This window comes from Pseudophryne corroboree, chromosome 2 (genome assembly GCF_028390025.1).
Source record: "Pseudophryne corroboree isolate aPseCor3 chromosome 2, aPseCor3.hap2, whole genome shotgun sequence".
Lineage (NCBI taxonomy): Eukaryota > Metazoa > Chordata > Amphibia > Anura > Myobatrachidae > Pseudophryne > Pseudophryne corroboree.
In genome coordinates, this window is record NC_086445.1 from 268,067,107 (window position 1) to 268,092,589 (window position 25,483).

Consider the following 25,483-nt stretch of genomic DNA (forward strand, 5'->3'; position numbering starts at 1 on the left):
TCCAAACTACAGTAAGAAGCAGCTGCGAGCAGGCGCTGGGGCGGGCTGTGTTATGACACACACAGTGGCTGCTCACTAACCAGCGCAGCGCGATCATTGAGGAAGCCTGTGTCTCTCTGGCTGCATACGGCTGCACTCCCGGGGGGATTAAGTAAGTTATCAACTAACAGAGGGATCGTATGTGTGTGGGAGGGAGGAGAGTGTTGGCAGCTAATGATGCAAATATGGAGGATGGGGCAGTGCCGATCATACACTCTGCCCATACCTCCTCAGTGTCCATTATAAACACACCAAATACTCCCATAGTGGCCAACATACACCCCCCCACACATACCCACACAGTGACCATCACATGCACACCCACAGTGGCCATTATATACTGCTCTACCTGGTGCAATGTGTATAACGTGCTCTATCTGTTGCAATGTGTGTAACGTGCTCTGCTTGGCGCAATGTGTATAACGTGCTCTACCTGGTGCAATGTGTGTAACGTGCTCTACCTGGTGCAATGTGTGTAACGTGCTCTACCTGGTGCAATGTGTGTAACGTGCTCTACCTGGTGCAATGTGTATAACGTGCTCTGCCTGGCGCAATGTGTATAACGTGTTCTAACTGGTGCAATCTGTATAACGTGCTGTACCTGGTGGAATGTGTATAATGTGCTCTAACTGACGCAATGTGTATAACGTGCCCTACCTGACGCAATGTGTATAACGTGCTCTGCCTGACGCAATGTGTATAACGTGCTCTACCTGGCGCAATGTGTATAACGTGCTCTACCTGGCGCAATGTGTATAACGTGTTCTACCTGGCGCAATCTGTGTAACGTGCTCTACCTGGCGGAATGTGTGTAACGTGCTCTACCTGGCGGAATGTGTGTAACGTGCTCTACCTGGCGCAATGTGTGTAACGTGCTCTACCTGGCGCAATGTGTGTAACGTGTTCTAACTGGCGCAATCTGTGTAACGTGCTCTACCTGGCGCAAAGTGTATAACGTGCTCTACCTGGCGCAAAGTGTATAACGTGCTCTACCTGGCGCAAAGTGTATAACGTGCTCTACCTGGCGCAAAGTGTATAACGTGCTCTACCTGGCGCAAAGTGTATAACGTGCTCTACCTGGCGCAATGTGTATAACGTGCTCTACCTGGCGCATTGTGTATAACATGCTCTACCTGGTGCAATGTGTATAAGCGGCGCTACTCTGTGGTGTAATGTGAATTGGTACTATTATGTGGCCAAGCTCCTTCCCCACAAAGCCAGACCCCTACATTTTTTATGCGCCTTCGGCGCGCACTGTCCATACTTTACAATATGGGAGGGGGACCACCAATTTACTTTCTGCCAAAGGGCACCAAATGTCTAGGTACAGCTCTGGAGCAGTGTTCTGTATGCTACACAGCCCAGCAGCACTGTCACCCCCTTCTCCCCCTTGCAACACTTTTGTAGTGTCCAAAGTTGTGGGGTTTCATATTTGAATCATTAATAAAATTAATAATCTTCATTTCGATGGGACCCAGAATAGGACAGGTAGGACCCCAATTTTTAAAAGTGTGTGGTCCCTGGGACCCACTTTTTTTTTTTTTTGGCTCAGCGCGATCACTGAGTGTACATATAGTTCCATTAGTCGTGATTTCAGGTTCATTGCTTTCACCTTACCCGGTTTCTTTCACCGGGATGTAGTTGCCTTCCCGATGTACAGGATCCCGGCAGTCTGAAGACAGTTGCAGGAATCCCGCCAGCTGTCACAATGCTGACATCGGAATCCTGACAGCTGACATCTTGAACATAAATATATGGGGGAGGTTAGGCTGCGGGAATGGAGGGTTAGGCTGCCAGGGGAGGTTAGGGGGTAGGGTTTTTCTGTGGGAATGGAGGGTTGGGGGTAGGGAAGGGGGAAGGTTACAGTACTTACCCTAAAAGTGTCAGTATCCTGGACTGTGGGATGCTGGCATTCTAAGCGCTGGGAACCCGTTTCACCAACAGGTTGGGTATGGATATTTAAAAAAAAAAAAAAAAGTTAATCTGTCATACTGTTTTGTAAGACCAGTGACAACAGCAGACACACATTGTTTATAGTCCTGTGCTTGGACTTCCCTACACTGATCATACCATGTACATGTGTTGCCACTAGGCTATGCTCATACTCTACCATTACAGTCCAGGTTTTAAGGATATTAATGCAAGACACCCTAATGGTCCAGGTTTTAAGTTATCCATGACTCTGCACAGACGGTTAAATCAAATGAAAGCGAAAAACAAGACATTGTACAAGTCCCACTTATGCAACCGCCTGTAAGAAGAGGACCACCTATTGCTCAATATACATCCAAAATTGGCGGATAATGGCGCTCAGTCAAGTTCCAGTGAGGAAGATGGATAGACTGTAGTAATACTAGTCCCAGTCACTTTATGATGTTATCAATGGTGCTGTGATCTTAACTCATTTATGAAGGGAGTGAAGAAAACAGCATCTCATGGTGTAGTATGTCTTGGGCAATTTTAGACATCTGTGGTGATCATAAAACTTAATGGTGGAAAATGGAGGAAGAAAATTCCAATTTCTCTATCGTCCTAGTGGATGCTGGGGTTCCTGAAAGGACCATGGGGAATAGCGGCTCCGCAGGAGACAGGGCACAAAAAGTAAAGCTTTTCCAGATCAGGTGGTGTGCACTGGCTCCTCCCCCTATGACCCTCCTCCAGACTCCAGTTAGATTTTTGTGCCCGGCCGAGAAGGGTGCAATCTAGGTGGCTCTCCTAAAGAGCTGCTTAGAAAAAGTTTAGCTAGGTTTTTTATTTTACAGTGATTCCTGCTGGCAACAGGATCACTGCAGCGAGGGACTGAGGGGAGAAGGAGTCAACTCACCTGCGTGCAGGATGGATTGGCTTCTTGGCTACTGGACATCAAGCTCCAGAGGGACGATCACAGGTACAGCCTGGATGGTCACCGGAGCCGCGCCGCCGGCCCCCTTGCAGATGCTGAAGTCAGAAGAGGTCCAGAATCGGCGGCTGAAGACTCCTGCAGTCTTCTAAAGGTAGCGCACAGCACTGCAGCTGTGCGCCATTTTCCTCTCAGCACACTTCACACGCGGTCACTGAGGGTGCAGGGCGCTGGGGGGGGGCGCCCTGGGAGGCAAATGTAACCTATATAAAGGCTAAAAATACCTCACATATAGCCCCTAGAGGCTATATGGAGATATTTAACCCCTGCCTGATTTCTCTAAATAGCGGGAGACGAGCCCGCCAGAAAAGGGGCGGGGCCTATCTCCTCAGCACACGGCGCCATTTCCTCTCACAGCTCCGCTGGTCAGGACGGCTCCCAAGTCTCTCCCCTGCACTGCACTACAGAAACAGGGTAAAACAGAGAGGGGGGGGCAAATTTATGGCGATATTTTGATATAACAAAGCAGCTATAAGGGAGCACTTATTATAAGGCTATCCCTGATATATATATAGCGCTTTTGGTGTGTGCTGGCAAACTCTCCCTCTGTCTCCCCAAAGGGCTAGTGGGTCCTGTCTTCGTTAGGAGCATTCCCTGTGTGTCTGCTGTGTGTCGGTACGTGTGTGTCGACATGTATGAGGACGATATTGGTGTGGAGGCGGAGCAATTGCCAAATATGAGGATGTCACCCCCTAGGGAGTCGACACCAGAATGGATGCCTTTATTTATGGAACTACGGGATAGTGTCAACACGCTAAAGCAGTCATTTGACGACATGAGGCGGCCGGACAATCAATTAGTGCCTGTCCAGGCAACTCAAACACCGTCAGGGGCTGTGAAACGCCCTTTGCCTCAGTCGGTCGACACAGACCCAGACACAGGCACTGACTCCAGTGGTGACGGTGACGAATCAACCGTATTTTCCAGTAGGGCCACACGTTATATGATTTTGGCAATGAAGGAGGCGTTACATTTAGCTGATACTACAGGTACCACTAAACAGGGTATTATGTGGGGTGTGAAAAAACTACCTATAGTTTTTCCTGAATCAGAAGAATTAAATGACGTGTGTAATGAAGCGTGGGTTGCCCCTGATAAAAAGCTGATAATTTCAAAGAAATTATTGGCATTATACCCTTTCCCGCCAGAGGTTAGGGAGCGCTGGGAAACACCTCCTAGGGTGGACAAGGCGCTAACACGCTTATCTAAACAAGTGGCGTTACCCTCTCCTGAGACGGCCGCACTTAAAGATCCATCAGATAGGAGGATGGAAAATATCCAAAAAAGTATATACACACATGCAGGTGTTATACTACGACCAGCTGTAGCGACTGCCTGGATGTGCAGTGCTGGGGTAGTTTGGTCAGAGTCCCTGATTGAAAATATTGATACCCTGGACAGGGACAATATTTTACTGTCGTTAGAACAAATAAAGGATGCATTTCTTTATATGCGTGATGCACAGAGGGATATCTGCACACTGGCATCACGGGTAAGTGCTATGTCCATTTCGGCCAGAAGAGCTTTATGGACGCGACAGTGGACAGGCGATGCGGATTCAAAACGGCATATGGAAGTTTTGCCGTATAAAGGGGAGGAGTTATTTGGAGTCGGTCTATCAGATTTGGTGGCCACGGCTACAGCCGGGAAATCCACCTTTCTACCTCAAGTCACTCCCCAACAGAAAAAGGCACCGATTTTTCAACCGCAGCCCTTTCGTTCCTTTAAAAATAAGAGAGCAAAGGGCTATTCATATCTGCCACGAGGCAGAGGTCGAGGGAAGAGACAGCAACACGCAGCTCCTTCCCAGGAACAGAAGCCCTCCCCGGCTTCTACAAAAGCCTCAGCATGACGCTGGGGCTTCTCAAGCGGACTCGGGGACGGTGGGCGGTCGTCTCAAAAATTACAGCGCGCAGTGGGCTCACTCGCAGGTAGATCCCTGGATCCTGCAGATAATATCTCAAGGGTACAGGTTGGAATTAGAGACAGATCCACCTCGCCGTTTCCTGAAGTCTGCTTTACCAACGTCCCCCTCCGAAAGGGAGACGGTTTTGGAAGCCATTCACAAGCTGTACTCTCAGCAGGTGATAGTCAAGGTACCTCTTCTACAACAAGGGAAGGGGTATTATTCCACTCTTTTTGTGGTACCGAAGCCGGATGGCTCGGTAAGGCCTATTCTAAATCTGAAGTCCTTGAACCTGTACATAAAGAAGTTCAAGTTCAAGATGGAGTCACTCAGAGCAGTGATAGCGAACCTGGAAGAGGGGGACTTTATGGTATCCTTGGACATCAAGGATGCGTATCTCCACGTTCCAATTTACCCCTCACACCAGGGGTACCTCAGGTTCGTTGTACAAAACTGTCACTATCAGTTTCAGACGCTGCCGTTCGGATTGTCCACGGCACCTCGGATCTTTACAAAGGTAATGGCCGAGATGATGATTCTTCTTCGAAGAAAAGGCATATTAATTATCCCATACTTGGACGATCTCCTAATAAGGGCAAGGTCCAGTGAACAGCTAGAGATGGGATTAGCACTGTCTCAAGAAGTGCTAAAACAGCACGGGTGGATTCTGAATATTCCAAAATCCCAGTTAATGCCGACAACTCGTCTGCTGTTCCTAGGGATGATTCTGGACACGGTTCAGAAAAAGGTTTTTCTCCCGGAGGAAAAAGCCAAGGAGTTATCCGAGCTTGTCAGGAACCTCCTAAAACCAGGAAAGGTGTCTGTACATCAATGCACAAGAGTCCTGGGAAAAATGGTGGCTTCTTACGAAGCAATTCCATTCGGCAGATTCCACGCAAGAATTTTCCAAAGGGATCTGTTGGACAAATGGTCAGGGTCGCATCTTCAGATGCACCTACGGATAACCCTGTCTCCAAGGACAAGGGTGTCTCTTCTGTGGTGGTTGCAGAGTCCTCATCTATTGGAGGGCCGCAGATTCGGCATACAGGATTGGATCCTGGTGACCACGGACGCCAGCCTGAGAGGCTGGGGAGCAGTCACACAAGGAAGAAACTTCCAGGGAGTATGGACGAGTCTGGAAACGTCTCTTCACATAAACATTCTGGAACTAAGAGCAATATACAATGCTCTACGCCAGGCAGAACCTCTGCTTCAGGGAAAACCGGTGTTGATCCAGTCGGACAACATCACGGCAGTCGCCCATGTGAACAGACAGGGCGGCACAAGAAGCAGGAGTGCAATGGCAGAAGCTGCAAGGATTCTTCGCTGGGCAGAGAATCATGTGATAGCACTGTCAGCAGTGTTCATCCCGGGAGTGGACAACTGGGAAGCAGACTTCCTCAGCAGACACGATCTTCACCCGGGAGAGTGGGGACTTCATCCAGAAGTCTTCCACATGCTGGTAACCCGTTGGGAAAGACCAATGGTGGACATGATGGCGTCTCGCCTCAACAAAAAACTGGACAGGTATTGCGCCAGGTCAAGAGATCCGCAGGCAATAGCTGTGGACGCGCTGGTAACGCCTTGGGTGTACCAGTCGGTGTATGTGTTTCCTCCTCTGCCTCTCATACCAAAAGTATTGAGAATTATACGGCAAAGAGGCGTAAGAACGATACTAGTGGTTCCGGATTGGCCAAGAAGGACTTGGTACCCGGAACTTCAAGAGATGATCACGGAAGATCCGTGGCCTCTACCTCTAAGGAGGGACTTGCTTCAGCAGGGTCCCTGTCTGTTTCAAGACTTACCGCGGCTGCGTTTGACGGCATGGCGGTTGAACGCCGGATCCTAAAGGAAAAAGGCATGCCGGAAGAAGTCATTCCTACTTTGATTAAAGCAAGGAAGGAAGTAACCGTGCAACATTATCACCGAATTTGGCGAAAATATGTTGCGTGGTGCGAAGATCGGAGTGCTCCGACGGAGGAATTTCAACTGGGTCGATTCCTACATTTCCTGCAATCAGGATTGTCTATGGGTCTCAAATTGGGATCTATTAAGGTTCAAATTTCGGCCCTGTCGATTTTCTTTCAAAAAGAATTGGCTTCAGTCCCTGAAGTCCAGACCTTTGTTAAGGGAGTGCTGCATATACAGCCTCCTGTGGTGCCTCCAGTGGCACCGTGGGATCTCAATGTGGTTTTGGACTTTCTAAAATCTCATTGGTTTGAACCACTAAATAAGGTGGATTTGGAATATCTCACTTGGAAAGTGACCATGCTTCTAGCCCTGGCTTCTGCCAGGAGAGTATCAGAATTGGCAGCTTTATCTTACAAAAGCCCATATCTGATTTTCCATTCGGACAGGGCAGAACTGCGGACTCGTCCGCATTTTTTCCCTAAGGTGGTGTCAGCATTTCATCTGAACCAGCCTATTGTAGTGCCTGCGGCTACAAGTGACTTGGAGGACTCCAAGTTACTGGACGTTGTCAGAGCATTAAAAATATATATTGCAAGGACAGCTGGAGTCAGAAAATCTGACTCGTTGTTTATATTGTATGCACCCAACAAGATGGGTGCTCCTGCGTCTAAGCAGACGATTGCTCGTTGGATCTGTAGCACAATCCAACTTGCACACTCTGTGGCAGGCCTGCCACAGCCTAAATCTGTAAAGGCCCACTCCACAAGGAAGGTGGGCTCATCTTGGGCGGCTGCCCGAGGGGTCTCGGCATTACAACTTTGCCGAGCAGCTACGTGGTCAGGGGAGAACACGTTTGTAAAATTTTACAAATTTGATACTCTGGCTAAGGAGGACCTGGAGTTCTCTCATTCGGTGCTGCAGAGTCATCCGCACTCTCCCGCCCGTTTGGGAGCTTTGGTATAATCCCCATGGTCCTTTCAGGAACCCCAGCATCCACTAGGACGATAGAGAAAATAAGATTTTACTTACCGATAAATCTATTTCTCGGAGTCCGTAGTGGATGCTGGGCGCCCATCCCAAGTGCGGATTATCTGCATAAATTGTACATAGTTATTGTTAACTAATTCGGGTTATTGTTGAAGGAAGCCATCTTTCAGAGGCTCCGCTGTTATCATACTGTTAACTGGGTTTAGATCACAGGTTGTACGGTGTGATTGGTGTGGCTGGTATGAGTCTTACCCGGGATTCAAAATCCTCCCTTATTGTGTACGCTCGTCCGGGCACAGTACCTAACTGGAGTCTGGAGGAGGGTCATAGGGGGAGGAGCCAGTGCACACCACCTGATCTGGAAAAGCTTTACTTTTTGTGCCCTGTCTCCTGCGGAGCCGCTATTCCCCATGGTCCTTTCAGGAACCCCAGCATCCACTACGGACTCCGAGAAATAGATTTATCGGTAAGTAAAATCTTATTTTCCCTCAAATCGGGAAAAACAGCGTACCAGATTAACAATATAGCGTCACAGACTGTGCATCTAAAGGTATCTTTATAGCATATCATCTTCCACCTCCTGAAAGATTCACTCCAATATCACACTGGTCATGGACAGGTTGTGTGTACCATACTCACAAAGAGAAATACTGTGCTGTTCACATATGGGTTTCTTTGAGGTATACACCAGTGTTCCTATGGGTGACCCAAGTAACTTTCACCGAATGTAATTTGTGCCATGTGCAAACAATAATGAAAACTGGCTTCAGTAAATATAAAACCAGTTTATTGCTAAATGCACACACAAACAAATTCCTAACATGCAATGAATGGGCAGTAGCCGTTTGATGGTGCATATATACAGTAGATGGGAAAAATTATATCACCTCTGTAGCATAGTGTTAATTCATTCCCAGATGCAGAAAAATGATTTTCATTAATTGGTTTGACAGGTGAAAACATAACAAGACCTGAATAGTTTCTGTGCAGCATTTAGGGTTTTATAGAGTCCATAATTTAGTTCTGGATGCCTTCCAGCAGCTAGTGTAGTGATTGGTGACATCTGACACTTCATAAACTCTACTGTGCCAGGTTCCAGTAGCTATACTGACATAAAAATGGATGGTTTATGAAAACTTCCATCTTTCTTCAGTCTGGGGAATTACATAATTCCTTTAAAGTCCACTGTCAACACATGATACACAGTCAGGTGTGCAAGACTCCCCATAATGTATATAGATTGTAAGCTTGCGAGCAGGGCCTTCCTACCACTATGTCTGTTTTTGCCCAGTTGTGTTCTATTACTGCTCTAATTGTAAAGTGCAATGGAATATGCTGCGCTATATAAGAAACTGTTAATAAATAATAATAGATAATGTACATTTATTGGGCAGTGGCGTCGGCTTCTTTATAACAAGTAAATAGGGATCTCATTGCACAGCAGATATATCACGCAGGGAGGAGCTTCAGCCAGTTACTGACAAAGAGTAAATGGGCCGTCTTTCACCCGCAATGTTATCCTTGTTGGGTCATTGGTATCTACCCATCCGATGGAATACATTACTCTTTTGGTAAGCTTCGATGGATGGGAGCAGCCAGATCCCCTTTGCAAGCTGCACAGGCAAAATGCTGGCTGCTTGTCGAGCACAACTGGTATAATGTCTGGATGAGGATGATTAGATGGAGGAAGAAATAAATGAATCATGGCACATTGCCTTTGGCATGCTGTAGAATGGGTGGGTGTGTCCTTCATGGAAATCTTCTAAAATATGTTACCTTTTAACTACTGGTATCACAGTGACAAGATAAAGTTATTTTTCACAGCTGTTAATACAAGTATTGACGATTGTGCATTACATATGAGATAATGTGCCCCCTGCTTAAACATTTATACGAGATATGCAGGGAATGGGGGGAAGGGGATATGTTCTGCACCAGCTATTGAATTCTAAATATTTGTAAGAAGAGGCCCCAATAGCACTTAGCTTGCAAGTATTTTACCCATAAGGAGATACATTAGATGTTCCCTTTCTTTTAATTAAAGCCATCCCCAGCAACCATACTGTACTATACTATAACAGGAATAATTACTGTAGGGGATTATACTATTTGATCTGGGATAAGGGAAAATATTGTGGAAAGAATGCTGCAAGTGTATAATATGTAGAACTATTGCCAGGTTCTGACATTTGTCAAGTGAATTACTAATATACATTCAATTAATATTATATAGTGTCCAGTAATTCAATATCAGACTAATTGATATAGTCAATTTGGATCAATAAAGACACGACACGGGTAGCGAACCTTGATATTAATAAGATTATTTCCATTTACTATATATGGTAATTACATTACACAAACTTATTGTACTTTATTTCGTGTTTAGACAATTTTAATGAATTTATTAAAAGTTAATTTTTAAAATCATCATTTGTGCGCCAGCAAAAGAGACATTCTTTTCTCTTCTCCTTTTCCCGCTAAACATTTATATGGCCACGTAATTCGTTAGAAACTTTGAACACTTATAATAAATGACAGTAGGCATTGTGCTATAGCGATCTCGCTGTGCTTTATATAGAGCAGTCTAGAAACTGAAAGTTGTCTTATTTGTGTTGTATTAAACGAACTAGAACAAATCTATCAATGTGTAGTTATTAAATGGTTTTAACATTCTGTATAACCATAATGTTGCGAGTGCTACAATCCCTTTATAAAATATGAAATGTCTTGGCTATTAAAATTTATAATTTGAATTGTACTAAAAGGAATTATTTTTCTTTTATAGGCAACAGCGGTTTACCAGGCTAAGGAAAAATTAAAATCCATTAATAAAGCAAAAAGAGGTCAGTGTACAAATAGAAAATGTTATATTGAATGGAATAAGAATGTTTAGATGTGTTGCTGTAAGTTGATCAGTAAGTTCAGTTCTCCTTAAAGGAAGAAAGGAAAAATAGAGGCCCTGATCAATATTCAGAATTTGTTTCTGTCAATATGTAATAAAAGCTGGTATTATTCTTTGATACAGTGCAGTGATAGCTAACCTTGACACTCCAGCTGTTGTTGAACTACACATCCCAGCATGCCCTGCTACAGTTTTGCTATTTGGCCATGCTAAAACTGATGCAGGGCATGCTGGGATGTGTAGTTCAGCAACAGCTGGTGTGTCAAGGTTAGCCATCACTGATAGTGTGTCAACATCTACATAATATACAGATCTCCAGGGTCCTTATTATACAATATATACGAACTTCCTCCCAAACTACCACTCATCTTCTTTCATTTTCTTGCAAACTCTAAATGGTAGGGTTTAGTAAAGCTTCTAAAAATGAAAGGTGGTGTTGCCTATAGCAACCAATCAGATTCTAGGTATCCTTTTTCTATTAGTCTAGAAAATTGTTGCTGTGGGCAACACCTTCGTTTGTCTTTTAGAAGCTTTAGTTAATCTACCTACCTTACAACAACAAATCTAACATAAATTTCTCTAACGTCCTAAGTGGATGCTGGGACTCCGTAAGGACCACAGGGGGAATAGCGGCTCCGCAGGAGACTGGGCACAAAAGTAAAAGCTTGAACTAGCTGGTGTGCACTGGCTCCTCCCCCTATGACCCTCCTCCAAGCCTCCGTTAGATTCTTGTGCCCGAACGAGAAGGGTGCATGCTAGGTGGCTCTCCTGAGCTGCTTAGAGTAAAAGTTTATTTTAGGTTTTTTATTTTCAGTGAGTCCTGCTGGTAACAGGCTCACTGCATCGTGGGACTAAGGGGAGAAGAAGCGAACTCACCTGCGTGCAGAGTGGATTGGGCTTCTTAGGCTACTGGACATTAGCTCCAGAGGGACGATCACAGGTTCAGCCTGGATGGGTCCCGGAGCCGCGCCGCCGGCCCCCTTTCAGAGCCAGAAGAACGAAGAGGTCCGGTGAAATCGGCGGCAGAAGACGTTCCGGTCTTCAACTAAGGTAGCGCGCAGCACTGCAGCTGTGCGCCATTGCTCTCAGCACACTTCACACTCCGGTCACTGAGGGTGCAGGGCGCTGGGGGGGAGCGCCCTGAGACGCAATAAAAACTGAAATACCTTAGGATGGCAAAAGAAATACATCACACATAGCTCCTGGGCTATATGGATGTATTTAACCCCTGCCAGTTTTCCAGAAAAAAGCAGGAGATAAGGCCGTCGTGAAGGGGTGGAGCCTATCTCCTCAGCACACAAGCGCCATTTTCCCTCACAGTTCCGCTGGAAGGACGGCTCCCTGACTCTCCCCTGCAGTCCCTACAGAATCAGGGTAAAAACGAGAGAGGGGGGGCACTATTGGCAGCTAAATTATAAACAGCAGCTATAAAAGGGAGTAACACTTATATAAGGTTATCCCTATATATATATATATAGCGCTCTGGTGTGTGCTGGCAAACTCTCCCTCTGTCTCCCCAAAGGGCTAGTGGGGTCCTGTCCTCTATCAGAGCATTCCCTGTGTGTGTGCTGGGTGTCGGTACGATTGTGTCGACATGTATGAGGAGGAAAATGATGTGGAAGCAGAGCAATTGCCTGTGTTAGTGATGTCACCCCCTAGGGAGTCGACACCTGACTGGATGGTTGTATTTAAAGAACTACGTGACAATGTCAGCACTTTACAAAAAACTGTTGACGACATGAGACAGCCGACAAATCAATTAGTGCCTGTCCAGGCGTCTCAGACACCGTCAGGGGCGATAAAACGCCCGTTACCTCAGTGGGTCGACACAGACCCAGACACAGATACTGAGTCCAGTGTCGACGGTGAGGAGACAAACGTAATTTCCAGTAGGGCCACACGTTACATGATCACGGCAATGAAGGAGGCATTGAACATTTCTGACACTACAAGTACCACAAAGAAGGGTATTATGTGGGGAGTAAAAAAACTACCAGTAGCTTTTCCTGAGTCAGATGAATTAAATGAGGTGTGTGATAAAGCGTGGGTTTCCCCCGATAAAAAAGTGCTAATTTCTAATAAATTATTGGCACTATACCCTTTCCCGCCAGAGGTTAGGGCGCGTTGGGAAACACCCCCTAGAGTAGATAAAGCGCTCACACGTTTATCTAAACAAGTAGCGTTACCGTCTCCTGATACGGCCGCCCTCAAAGAACCAGCGGATAGAAGGCTGGAAAATATCCTGAAGGGTATATACACACATACTGGTGTTATACTGCGACCAGCAATCGCCTCAGCCTGGATGTGCAGTGCTGGAGTGGCGTGGTCGGATTCCCTGACTGAAAATATTGATACCCTGGATAGGGACAGTATATTACTAACTATAGAGCATTTGAAGGATGCATTACTATATATGCGTGATGCACAGAGGGATATTTGCACCCTGGCATCAAGAGTGAGTGCTATGTCCATTTCTGCCAGAAGAGCGTTATGGACGCGACAGTGGTCAGGGGATGCGGATTCCAAACGACATATGGAAGTATTGCCGTATAAAGGGGAGGAGTTATTTGGGGCCGGTCTATCGGACCTGGTGGCCATGGCAATGGCCGGAAAGTCCACCTTTTTACCCCAGGTCACCTCTCAGCAGAAAAAGACACCGTCTTTTCAAACTCAGTCCTTTCGTTCCCATAAGTACAAGCGGGCAAAAGGCCACTCATTTCTGCCCCGGGGCAGAGGAAGAGGAAAAAGACTGCACCAGGCAGCCTCTTCCCAGGAGCAGAAGCCCTCCTCTGCTTCTGCCAAGTCTTCAGCATGACGCTGGGGCTTTACAAGCGGACTCGGACACGGTGGGGGCCCGTCTCAAAAATTTCAACGCGCAGTGTGCTCACTCGCAAGTGGACCCCTGGATTCTGCAGGTAGTATCACAGGGGTACAAACTGGAATTCAAGACGTCTCCCCCTCGCCGGTTCCTGAAGTCTGCTCTACCAAAGTCTCCCTCCGACAGGGAGGCAGTTTTGGAAGCCATTCACAAGCTGTATTCCCAGCAGGTGATAATCAAGGTACCTCTCCTACAACAGGGAAAGGGGTATTATTCCACGCTGTTTGTGGTACCGAAGCCGGACGGCTCGGTGAGACCAATTTTAAATCTAAAATCCTTGAACACTTACATAAAGAGGTTCAAATTCAAGATGGAGTCACTCAGAGCAGTGATAGCAAACCTGGAAGAAGGGGACTATATGGTGTCTCTGGACATCAAAGATGCTTATCTCCACGTCCCAATCTACCCTTCTCACCAAGGGTACCTCAGGTTTGTAGTACAAAACTGTCATTATCAGTTTCAGACGCTGCCGTTTGGGTTGTCCACGGCACCTCGGGTCTTTACCAAGGTAATGGCCGAAATGATGATTCTTCTTCGAAGAAAAGGCGTTTTAATTATCCCTTACTTGGACGATCTCCTGATAAGGGCAAGGTCCAGGGAACAGTTAGAAGTCTGAGTAGCACTATCTCAGTTAGTGTTACGTCAGCACGGGTGGATTCTAAATATTCCAAAATCGCAGCTGATTCCAACAACACGTCTCCTGTTCCTAGGAATGATTCTGGACACAGTCCAGAAAAAGGTGTTTCTCCCAGAGGAGAAGGCCAGGGAGTTATCCGAGCTAGTCAGGAATCTCCTAAAACCAGGCCAGGTGTCAGTGCATCAGTGCACGAGGGTCCTGGGAAAAATGGTGGCTTCTTACGAAGCGATTCCATTCGGAAGATTCCATGCAAGAACGTTTCAGTGGGATCTTCTGGACAAATGGTCCGGATCGCATCTTCAGATGCATCAGCGGATAACCCTGTCGCCAAGGACAAGGGTGTCTCTTCTGTGGTGGCTGCAGAGTGCTCATCTACTAGAGGGCCGCAGATTCGGCATTCAGGATTGGATCCTGGTGACCACGGATGCCAGCCTGAGAGGCTGGGGAGCAGTCACACAGGGACGAAATTTCCAGGGCTTGTGGTCAAGCATGGAAACATCTCTTCATATAAACATTCTGGAACTAAGGGCCATTTACAATGCCCTAAGTCAAGCAAAACCCCTGCTTCAGGGTCAGGCGGTATTGATCCAATCGGACAACATCACGTCAGTCGCCCATGTGAACAGACAGGGCGGCACGAGAAGCAGGAGGGCGATGGCAGAAGCTGCAAGGATTCTTCGCTGGGCGGAGAATCATGTGATAGCACTGTCAGCAGTGTTCATTCCGGGAGTGGACAACTGGGAAGCGGACTTCCTCAGCAGACACGACCTTCACCCGGGGGAGTGGGGACTTCATCCAGAAGTCTTCCAAGAGATGGTAAACCGTTGGGAAAAACCAAAGGTGGACATGATGGCGTCCCGTCTCAACAAAAAACTAGACAGATATTGCGCCAGGTCAAGGGACCCTCAGGCAATAGCGGTGGACGCTCTGGTAACACCATGGGTGTACCAGTCAGTGTATGTGTTCCCTCCTCTGCCTCTCATACCAAAAGTACTGAGAATCATAAAAAGGAGAGGAGTAAGAACTATACTCGTGGTTCCGGATTGGCCAAGAAGGACTTGGTACCCGGAACTTCAAGAGATGCTCACGGAGGAACCGTGGCCTCTACCTCTAAGAAAGGACCTGCTCCAGCAGGGGCCTTGTCTGTTCCAAGACTTACCGCGGCTGCGTTTGACGGCATGGCGGTTGAACGCCGGATCCTGAAGGAAAAAGGCATTCCAGAAGAAGTCATCCCTACCCTGATAAAGGCCAGGAAGGATGTAACCGCAAAACATTATCACCGCATTTGGCGAAAATATGTTGCGTGGTGTGAGGCCAAAGAGGCCCCTACAGAGGAATTTCAACTGGGTCGCTTCCTACATTTCCTGCAAACAGGACTGTCTATGGGCCTAAAATTAGGGTCCATTAAGGTTCAAATTTCGGCCCTGTCGATTTTCTTCCAAAAAGAACTGGCTTCAGTGCCTGACGTCCAGACGTTTGTCAAAGGGGTACTGCATATACAGCCTCCTTTTGTGCCCCCGGTGGCACCTTGGGATCTCAATGTGGTTTTGGGGTTCCTAAAATCACATTGGTTTGAACCACTCACCACTGTGGAATTAAAATATCTCACATGGAAGGTGGTAATGCTGTTAGCCCTGGCTTCAGCCAGGCGTGTCTCAGAATTGGCGGCTTTATCTTATAAAAGCCCTTACCTGATTTTTCACACGGATAGGGCAGAATTGAGGACTTGTCCTCAATTTCTCCCAAAGGTGGTTTCAGCGTTTCACGTGAACCAGCCTATTGTGGTGCCTGCGGCTACTAGGGACTTGGAGGACTCCAAGTTACTGGACGTAGTCAGGGCCCTGAAAATATATATTTCCAGGACGGCTGGAGTCAGGAAATCTGACTCGCTGTTTATCCTGTATGCACCCAACAAGCTGGGTGCTCCTACTTCTAAGCAGACGATTGCTCGTTGGATTTGTAGTACAATTCAGCTTGCACATTCTGTGGCAGGCCTGCCACAGCCAAAATCTGTAAAAGCCCATTCCACAAGGAAGGTGGGCTCATCTTGGGCGGCTGCCCGAGGGGTCTCGGCTTTACAACTTTGCCGAGCAGCTACTTGGTCAGGAGCAAACACGTTTGCTAAATTCTACAAATTTGATACCCTGGCTGAGGAGGACCTGGAGTTCTCTCATTCGGTGCTGCAGAGTCATCCGCACTCTCCCGCCCGTTTGGGAGCTTTGGTATAATCCCCATGGTCCTTACGGAGTCCCAGCATCCACTTAGGACGTTAGAGAAAATAAGAATTTACTTACCGATAATTCTATTTCTCATAGTCCGTAGTGGATGCTGGGCGCCCATCCCAAGTGCGGATTGTCTGCAATACTTGTATATTGTTATTGTTACAAAATTCGGGTTATTATTGTTGTGAGCCATCTTTTCAGAGGCTCCTTCGTTTATCATACTGTTAACTGGGTTCAGATCACAGGTTGTACGGTGTGATTGGTGTGGCTGGTATGAGTCTTACCCGGGATTCAAGATCCTTCCTTATTATGTACGCTCGTCCGGGCACAGTATCCTAACTGAGGCTTGGAGGAGGGTCATAGGGGGAGGAGCCAGTGCACACCAGCTAGTTCAAGCTTTTACTTTTGTGCCCAGTCTCCTGCGGAGCCGCTATTCCCCCTGTGGTCCTTACGGAGTCCCAGCATCCACTACGGACTATGAGAAATAGAATTATCGGTAAGTAAATTCTTATTTTTCCACTCCCTCTTCGTTTTACTTCAACTGTCTCTCTCCCTTTATGCCATGGAAACTGTCCTTTACAAGGTCACCTTACACATCCTCACTGTTTACTTCCTCCCTCTCCTGCATCCAAGAATTCTTCGCATGCTGCTCCCCTCCTCTAGAACAAACTACATCTTCCTAGTAGAATGGGGAATTAGATGTACTTTGAAAACACCTGTTCAATAAAGCTCATCAGCCCTTCTCATTCTTAACTCACATCTGCTGTACTCCCTCCTCATGTCTTCTCATTATACCTCCCAATTTTACCCCCAGTCCTTTTAGAACAGTGGTTCTCAATCTTGGTCCTCAAGACCCCACACAGGTCACGTTTTCTGGGTCACCCGGCAGGAGCATTGTGTATCACCAACTATCACGTTTTATAAATCCACAGGTGACCTAGAAAACATGAACTGTGTGTGGTCCCGAGGACAGAGTCTGAGAACCTGTGGTTTAGACTCTGTTTTTGCAAGTAGGTCACAATACCCTGTTGCTTCCCACCCTGCCCACTCCTGGTCTCCGGATTGTTCTCCCTTAGGGGTCTGTTCATGAAGCAGTGAAAACAGTGGAGAAACAGACTAGTGGAGAGGTTGTCCATGGCAACCAATCAGCATTTCTTACATTTCACAGAATGTACTTGATAAAGGCTTCCTTCAAAGCTGATTGGTTGCTATGGACAATTACTCCACTGGTCCTTTTTTTCCACTCTTTTCACTGCTTCGTGAATAGACCTCTTAGTCAGTGACTCGGATCACTTTTGTCTGCTTTTCCCAAGCACAAGGAGAAGATATGTAACAAGCCTTGGAGAAAAATTTAAGCTCCTAACTATCATTTTACAGGCTGGGTTTGAAAAATGACAGAAGCTGATTGGTACTTTATCTCTCTCCAATGTTTGAAACATCTCCCCCCCTGGGTGTCTGATTGCTCCTGTTGATTGCTGTATCTTATTTTGTTGTATGATTATTTCACTGTTTCATTTATGCTCCTGAACTGTCTGATTCCTTTTTTAGTTTTATTTGTTTATTCTATTGTAATTCACCAAGTACTATGATGCAAATAAATTGTGGCACCATATAAATAAATAGAAAAAAAACAATTAGAGCTGGGATTTTATGTAGTACCATGCTGCAATATCTGATTAAATACATAGATAATGTAAAAATGTAATCTCAATTAAACCTAACAATGGGTACCCACGACCATAAAGTGAATGATGTTGCTGATACAGACACAACGTTCGTGATATCGGCTAATGTGTATGCACTGTTGCGGACGATGAGTGCTACAGCTCGTTGTCGGTGACATCGGCTGTGCATGCAGGCCCGGCGGGGCAACATCGCCAGCAGTGGCCATGCTGCCGAATGCAGCGTGGCACCTGCTGACCCCTGACGCTTGTGGCTTCGGCAAGTGTACACTTGCAGATGCCTGACAGGCAACCTGCAACATTGCCGGGTACACACGTCGTCTAGTGTGTACCCAGCTTAAGATGTAAAGTGGTAATGTACACTAAATATTTGGAAAAAAATATGTAATTACATTAAATTGCCTCACTAATGGCAAACTGTGCTGGCACAGTATAAGGTAAATAACTTTACACTGTTATGCTGAGTTGGTTAACAGAAAAGCAGTTGTTCTGGGAAGCATTTTGTGTAGGAAAATCCTAAACCCTTAGCACAAAGGAAGTATTGATTTGAACCCGATGTATCTCATTATCCATCTACCACCCGCTGAACATAGATTTACTTCCTGGCGTGCACAGACCTAGAATAAGAAAATATAAATCTGTTTGCTGAAGTTTGTGTGGCACGCTCCTTGGTGTGCTGCCCGCTCATGGTTTCATTTCTTGGAGAAATTTATATTGATTCTCAGCCACAAGATAATTACATTGGTGTTCTATTAAGAATTTAGTCTCTTCTAGTCAGTTTCATTGGAACAATTGACTGTCATTGAGAGGGGAGGGGGTCATTGATTCAGCTGGGATTTCAGAAGATATTGACTTAGGTTGTGAAGGCCCAGTACATTAGTATGTAATATATTTCATCAATAGTTTTCTTGAAGCCACAAATTAGATGAATGAAACTTGATCTCATCACTATAGTTCAGTTAGAAGGAAGAACCCAAGTGAGGAATTCAGTTTTGTGTGATGTGCTGCAATACATCACTGCAATGTCAGACTGCTCACATAAGCAAAAATACATTGCGGCGGAATGTCTTCATGGAGTCACTATGCGGCACATCACTAGGAATTTAATACCCCATTCTGATGTCTAACGAGATCCATATGTGTTCCTTAAAAGGATCTACAATTCTAGAGTAAGAAGTCCGATCTTTGTAAATTATTGTTCTAACAATACAAAATGTTCTTCCTCTTATTGGTGGGGAAAAAATTAATAAAACAAAATATACACTGTATTATGCTAGTTATTTTTGTTTTAGTCCGATATTTGTGGGGGGGTTTTAACATAAACTTTGCAAATCTAAACTTACCCATTGCAATATTTACAGTCCTATTACTTAATATAACAATATGCTTTACAGATCAGGTGCCAACATATTTTGCTCCAACCTTCCACTTTGGAACAGAATTGTACCATTTCACGCTTTCTAGATGCCTATTCCTCCTCCTCCCCCCCCCCCCCCTCCCCATTCCCCCCCATAGATTTGAAATTTAAAAAAATTATATTTTTATTTACTTTTATATTTGTATCATGAAATCTGCTTTGACTTTTCTAACTTTGTTTACATGCTTTGTTTTGTGCTGTTAAGGTGCCATCTCGTCGGAAGAATTGATTAAATATGCCCATCGTATTAGCGCAAGTAATGCAGTCTGTGCTCCTTTGACATGGGTGCCAGGTAAGAGTATATATACATATATATTTTTTAAGTCCTATAATATGTCTCTCTCTCTTTGTGTGCTTCCTAATTATCCAATTGCAAAGCAAATGATTGCTCTCAGATTTTTGTAATAGTAAGGTTCTTTTTCTAAGTCTAATCTAGTCTTTAATCGACTATACATATTGCTATCTATACATAAATTATTAATCCCATCACACAGAGTATCTTCTCTCCATTTACTTGTATTAAAAAAATAATGAAAGAGTGATATATTTAAAAAGCATCTGTGCCCAAGCCTTAATCCCCACAAGTGAAATTTGACCTATGAATTGGTGGTCAACCTTAGAGGAAGTGTGAGTTGATCTCTGGGTTAAATGTACAAAGGCTGTGTCCTGCCTTTATGGCAACATCAGTGGTATCAATAGGGCAAGTTTGGGTTTGTGATGCACCATGGTGGTATCTGTCATAGGCTGCACACATATCTTTCTAAAGATGAAGGATCTGCAGTAAAGGTAAGTCGTCCCCCCCCCCCCCCCATTTTAACTGCAGTAAATAAAAAAACATTCAAATTTACTGTACATTCTGCTAAACTCGTCGCACAGGTACAGCTTCATCTCTCCAAACCTCTATTATATGAGGATTGTGCAGTAAGTTTTTGGATGCACAAAAAGTATTTCCCCCCCCCCTCCCCCTCCCACGGTGTGTTTTTGAAAATTTAAAAAGTGCCACTGAAGGGGTTAAGGGTATACTCCCTAAATCTGGTTGTTGAATATGACTTGTCCATGCTTACACTGTTTTAAAGGGAAAACATTACATTCCTAAAAGGATAGGCCTAACTGTATACAAATGCAGATCAATAGGAAAGGCACACACAAATGTTGGTGATTCTCCCTCTACAACAGAATTGATCATGTGGACATCAGGGCTTGGCACTAGAGCATTTCCAAAATAATCAGTTTTTAGTATACAGAGTAGATTGCAAAATGTTCTGCTCACAATAGGCAAATAAGTAATATACAAAAGCTGCTTTTGCAGACCATGAAGTCTCACTTCAGTTGTATATCCATACAACCCCCATAGTCTGTACATTAAAAATAGAATTTTAAAGTAGGCCTGCCAGCTACAGACATTGGAGGTATCTGTTGTAAGGGCACAACCATTATGTAACTCATCAGTTTTCTAGTAACCAGGCATATCATTATGAAATTTATTGCTAACAGTAATTCTAAGCGAAAGCTTCTGCTTCCTAGGGAATTCATAGTACCCTTTTATATAGGTTTTTGTGATCTTGTTTTAACGTCTGTCCGCTTAGTCGTTTATTGTTTGTGTTCCTTTTATTTAAGGTGATCCACGTCGACCCTATCCCACAGATCTGGAGATGAGGAGTGGTTTGTTGGGTCAAATGAGTAATCTCCCTACAAATGGTGTCAATGGTCACTTACCAGGAGATGCATTAGCAGCAGGGAGGCTTCCAGGTACTTTAAATGTTTGGGATCAATAACCGTTGCATAGCTGAGCCAATTTCCAGCTTTACCAGAGACTACCATGATCCTATGGCCAAAAGGCCAGTAGCAAAGATGTGGGATTTTACTGGGTATGAACTGGAGAACAAACTAATCTTATATTGTACTGACAAGTTTGATAGAGGATAATAACTGCATAATTACACAGATTACTATTACCATACTGCGCAATTATAAACAACTTAGACTTGCCCCATACTTGTCAAATCTCTTATTTTAAATGTTTTCCTCTATTGTGCATAAGTGTCAGTATATTAATAAGTTCTGTCATTTTGAAGATATGATTATGTATTTGGTTTAAGAAATGTGAGATTATTATATTCATCTATGGAACCCTTTCTGTATTTTAGATGTCCTAGCACCTCAGTACCCTTGGCAGTCTAATGACATGTCCATGAACATGCTACCTCCAAACCACAGCAATGACTTTTTAATGGAATCTCTTGGACCTAACAAGGAGAATGAAGATGATGTTGAAGTCATGTCTACAGATTCCTCCAGCAGCAGCAGCGACTCGGACTAAGTAGGGACTGCAGAAGGACACGCCCCTTTATGTACTGTCTGCTGTAAGCTCCAAAAGAGAGCAGCAAAAACATGACATGCCTGTGATGAAAGCTATGTGCTCTCTTCTAAGCCCTTGCCCCTGACTCAGTCCTATGAACTGATTATATACTCAAATGTATTATTCAAATATTTAACTGCAGTTGTGTAAAAAAAAAAAAATGGGGGTTTTGTAATGTAACATTTTGAAAACTTGATGGCAAATAGAGAGATCTTAATGTCTTATTCCTGCTATAGTTTTTATTGTGTCAGCGTATTCTGTTTTGTATCAATTATCCTAAATGATAATCTAAATAATCCGATTACTGGTGTTAACCACTATATTTTTGTATCTTTTGTAAGTTGGCATCACTTTTGTATATAAATGTGTTTACATGTATATATGTTTAAGGCAGTGTGCATATATGCTAAATTGTACATATGAAAAGTACTATTATTCAATACATTTTTTTTTCTATTGACAAACTTTAACCTTGTATACCAATAAGTTATTCCAGTCCATTGTTTTGTTTCAAACTTTAAAATCTAATTTATTTTTTTGTTTTGATGTCTCAGCCAAATGCTTAACTGCCTTGGATAGTCACGGTTTACACTGTGCTTCCTTATAAATGGTACATTTGGGCAGATATATTAACCTGGAGAAGGCATATGGAAGTGATAAAACGGTGAAAAGTGCAAGGTTATAAACGCACCAGCCAGTCAGCTCCTAACTCTCATTTGCTTATTGGAGCTGATTGGCTGGTGCGTTTATCACTTCCTTATGCCTTTTCCAGGTTAATACAGCTGTCCCATTATCCCATATAGTGACTCTATACTGCAGAAAACACTGTATGACTATAACTATACATCATACATGGCAACTTAAACAACCACAGAAAAAAAGGTAAAGCATTTAATAAATCGGATTTGTCTAAAACCAGTAAATGAGTGTTGGATGCACAGCGCAGGGTAGGACATTATTACTGTACCTGTGAGACCGCTGTTGTTTTATTTATAAATGTGGTAACACTAATCCATTTGCCGAATCATGTGAGGCACACTGAATTTTGTATCTAGTGTGTCCAATCTAAACCTTCATATCAGAGGTTACATCAGTTGCATCTGTAATTTACTTCAATGGGAAGAACCACTAGAAAGATCATAGTGGTTATAGAACATTGTAGACAGAATAAATAAGTTGCAAAACATAAAGACTGAGTGGTATGTACTCCTGTTTAAGACCTGTACCTTTTGTGATTTTCACACATTGCACATACACAAGCTCAAGCAATAGTGTCCTATGCATCTCTACTTGTGCCGGGAGGGGCGTAACTATTTGTAATGGGGCATTTTCATGCCGGCAACGTTCATTGAGAGCTTATCAACTAAATAGCAGGCCATGGACATGAGCGTAAATGCCCTGTTTCCAGGTGTATCGTACCATTGATAGGCTGACACAAGTGTGCCATAATGATGATTACTATCAAACAAGGCGTACGGAAAGCTGCTTGTGCACCACAAAGATGCGTACAACTGTGCCCACAGGTGGAAAAACGTGCACGCGGTGTGGGAGCAATTACGGCTGACATTCGTTGTGCTCATTAGGCCCATAGGGGCAGATGTATTAACCTGGAGAAGGCATAAGGAAGTGATAAACCAGTGATCTGTACAAGGTGATACACGCACTAGCCAATCAGCTCCTAACTGCTCATTTACATATTGGAGCTGATTGGCTGGTGCCTTTATCACCTTGCACATATCACTGGTTTATCACTTCCTTATGCCTTCTCCAGGTTAATACATCTGCCCCAATGTGTCTAGAGACGCTCTTCTATTAAATTCTTGAGATTTATGGATGTCATAGAACAAATACCAGTAACCATACACAAGTCAGGAATTCTTTCTACTATAATCTACTGTAGGTAGACTACATTCTGACTAGCTTGCATATGGGTCAATAGTCCCTAATACTTGGAGTGTTGTTTAATTTTTATAGCTTAAAACTGAGAAGTCAGTCAAGTGTCCTAAGAAAATGTATGCTGATTAGATATTCAGCGCTTTACTGTAGGTGGGATGCAATAAACATTACGAGGCAACATAAGACTGGATATATAGAACATAAAAAGAAATACAGACCGCGTTAGCAGATTTATTATTAAAATGATTATTTTATTTTCCTCTATTGATATAGTTAATAAAAATCCTTCTCTTACCTCTTAGACTAATTGCATGCAATTAAAGTTCAACTAAAATCATGACACTGTGTGAATATAAAACAATCATAGCACGTTTAGTACAACCATTCAATACTCTACTCTCTAGAATGACTTATTTTACCTTCTTAATACACATAACATACAACTGGATACAATTGCCTCACACTGTTTCACTTCAGTGTTACAAAATCTACCAGCTCCAATCTGATGTTAAATAGCTCTGTTTCGCTCGAGCTGAGAATTAATACGTTGTTAGTAAATTTGTAGCAAAACAGTCATTGAAAAATCTCTTATTCAGAATAGAACTTAATAATAAAGATCTTTGCTTCCAAATGTTCACTTGACATGCAAATTTTCAGTAGCTTTTCCTCCCCTCGGGATCAACACTGGTTTAGTGCACAGCAGCAGTTGGTTAGTTATTTGTTAATTGATTAAGCATGCATGCATTAAATAACTCATCTCAAAGCAGCAAAGTTATTAGTGTCACAGCAGATTTTTTAAAACATGGCCATGTTATGGATACAGCTTTACCACTATTCCTCCTGGGTTCCTTTCCGTTGTGCTCTCAGCTCTGGTGCCAAATACCTTTCTCATACGTCCTAGAGGATGCTGGGGATGCTCCAAGAACCATGGGGTATAGACGGGATCCGCAGGAGACATGGGCATTTTAAGACTTTGAATGGGTGTGAACTGGCTCCTCCCTCTATGCCCCTCCTCCAGACTCCAGTTACATTCTGTGCCCAGTGAGACTGGATGCACACTGAGGAGCTCTCCTGAGTTTCTCTGAAAAAGACTGTTAGGTTTTTTATGTTCAGGGAGACCTGCTGGCTACAGGGTCCCTGCTTCGTGGGACTGAGGGGAGAGAAGCAGACCTACTTCTGTGAGTTTCAAGGCTCTACTTCTTAGGCTACTGGACACCATTAGCTCCAGAGGGTCTGATCGCTAGGTACACCTAGATCAGGGATGGGGAACCTTCGGTCCTCCAGCTGTTGTTGAACTACACATACCAGCATGCCTTGCTACAGTTTTGCTATTTGGCCATGCTAAAACTGTTGCAAGGCATGCTGGGATGTGTAGTTCAACAGCAGCTGGAGGGCCGAAGGTTCCCCATCCCTGGCCTAGATACTCGTTCCCTGAGCCGCGCCGCCACCCCCCTTGCAGAGCCAGAAGACGGGTGAGTAGAAGAAAATCAGAAGACTTCAGTGACGGCTTTGAGGTACTGCGCAGTGGGCGTGCTGTGCGCCATGCTCCCACACACACACAGCGGCACTGCAGGGGGGGGGGCCCGGGCCCTGGGCAGCATAAAACCTCACTAATGGACTAGCAAAAGCGGTATACAGTGCCTGGGCACTAAAACCAGACCCCCGCCAGTATATATTTGTGGAAGATAGCGGGGCTAAAGCGTGCCATTAAGGGGGCGTGGCTTAGCCCTCACAGCTCTAATCAG

At 44.6% G+C, this 25,483-nt stretch overlaps 1 protein-coding gene across 2 annotated transcripts in view; it reads left to right on the forward strand.

The window, feature by feature from the left end:
- MED4 (mediator complex subunit 4) overlaps window positions 1-23,032 on the forward strand; it is a 48,773-nt gene extending 25,741 nt beyond the window's left edge. For both annotated transcript variants that reach the window (XM_063952795.1, XM_063952796.1), the window contains exons 4-7: window positions 10,531-10,588; window positions 19,689-19,775; window positions 21,101-21,232; window positions 21,631-23,032. In XM_063952795.1, coding sequence (XP_063808865.1) covers window positions 10,531-10,588; window positions 19,689-19,775; window positions 21,101-21,232; window positions 21,631-21,803 — 450 coding nt within the window. In that variant the 3' untranslated portion in view covers window positions 21,804-23,032. The remainder of the gene's footprint in view (window positions 1-10,530; window positions 10,589-19,688; window positions 19,776-21,100; window positions 21,233-21,630) is intronic.
- The last annotated feature ends 2,451 nt before the right edge of the window (window positions 23,033-25,483 follow it).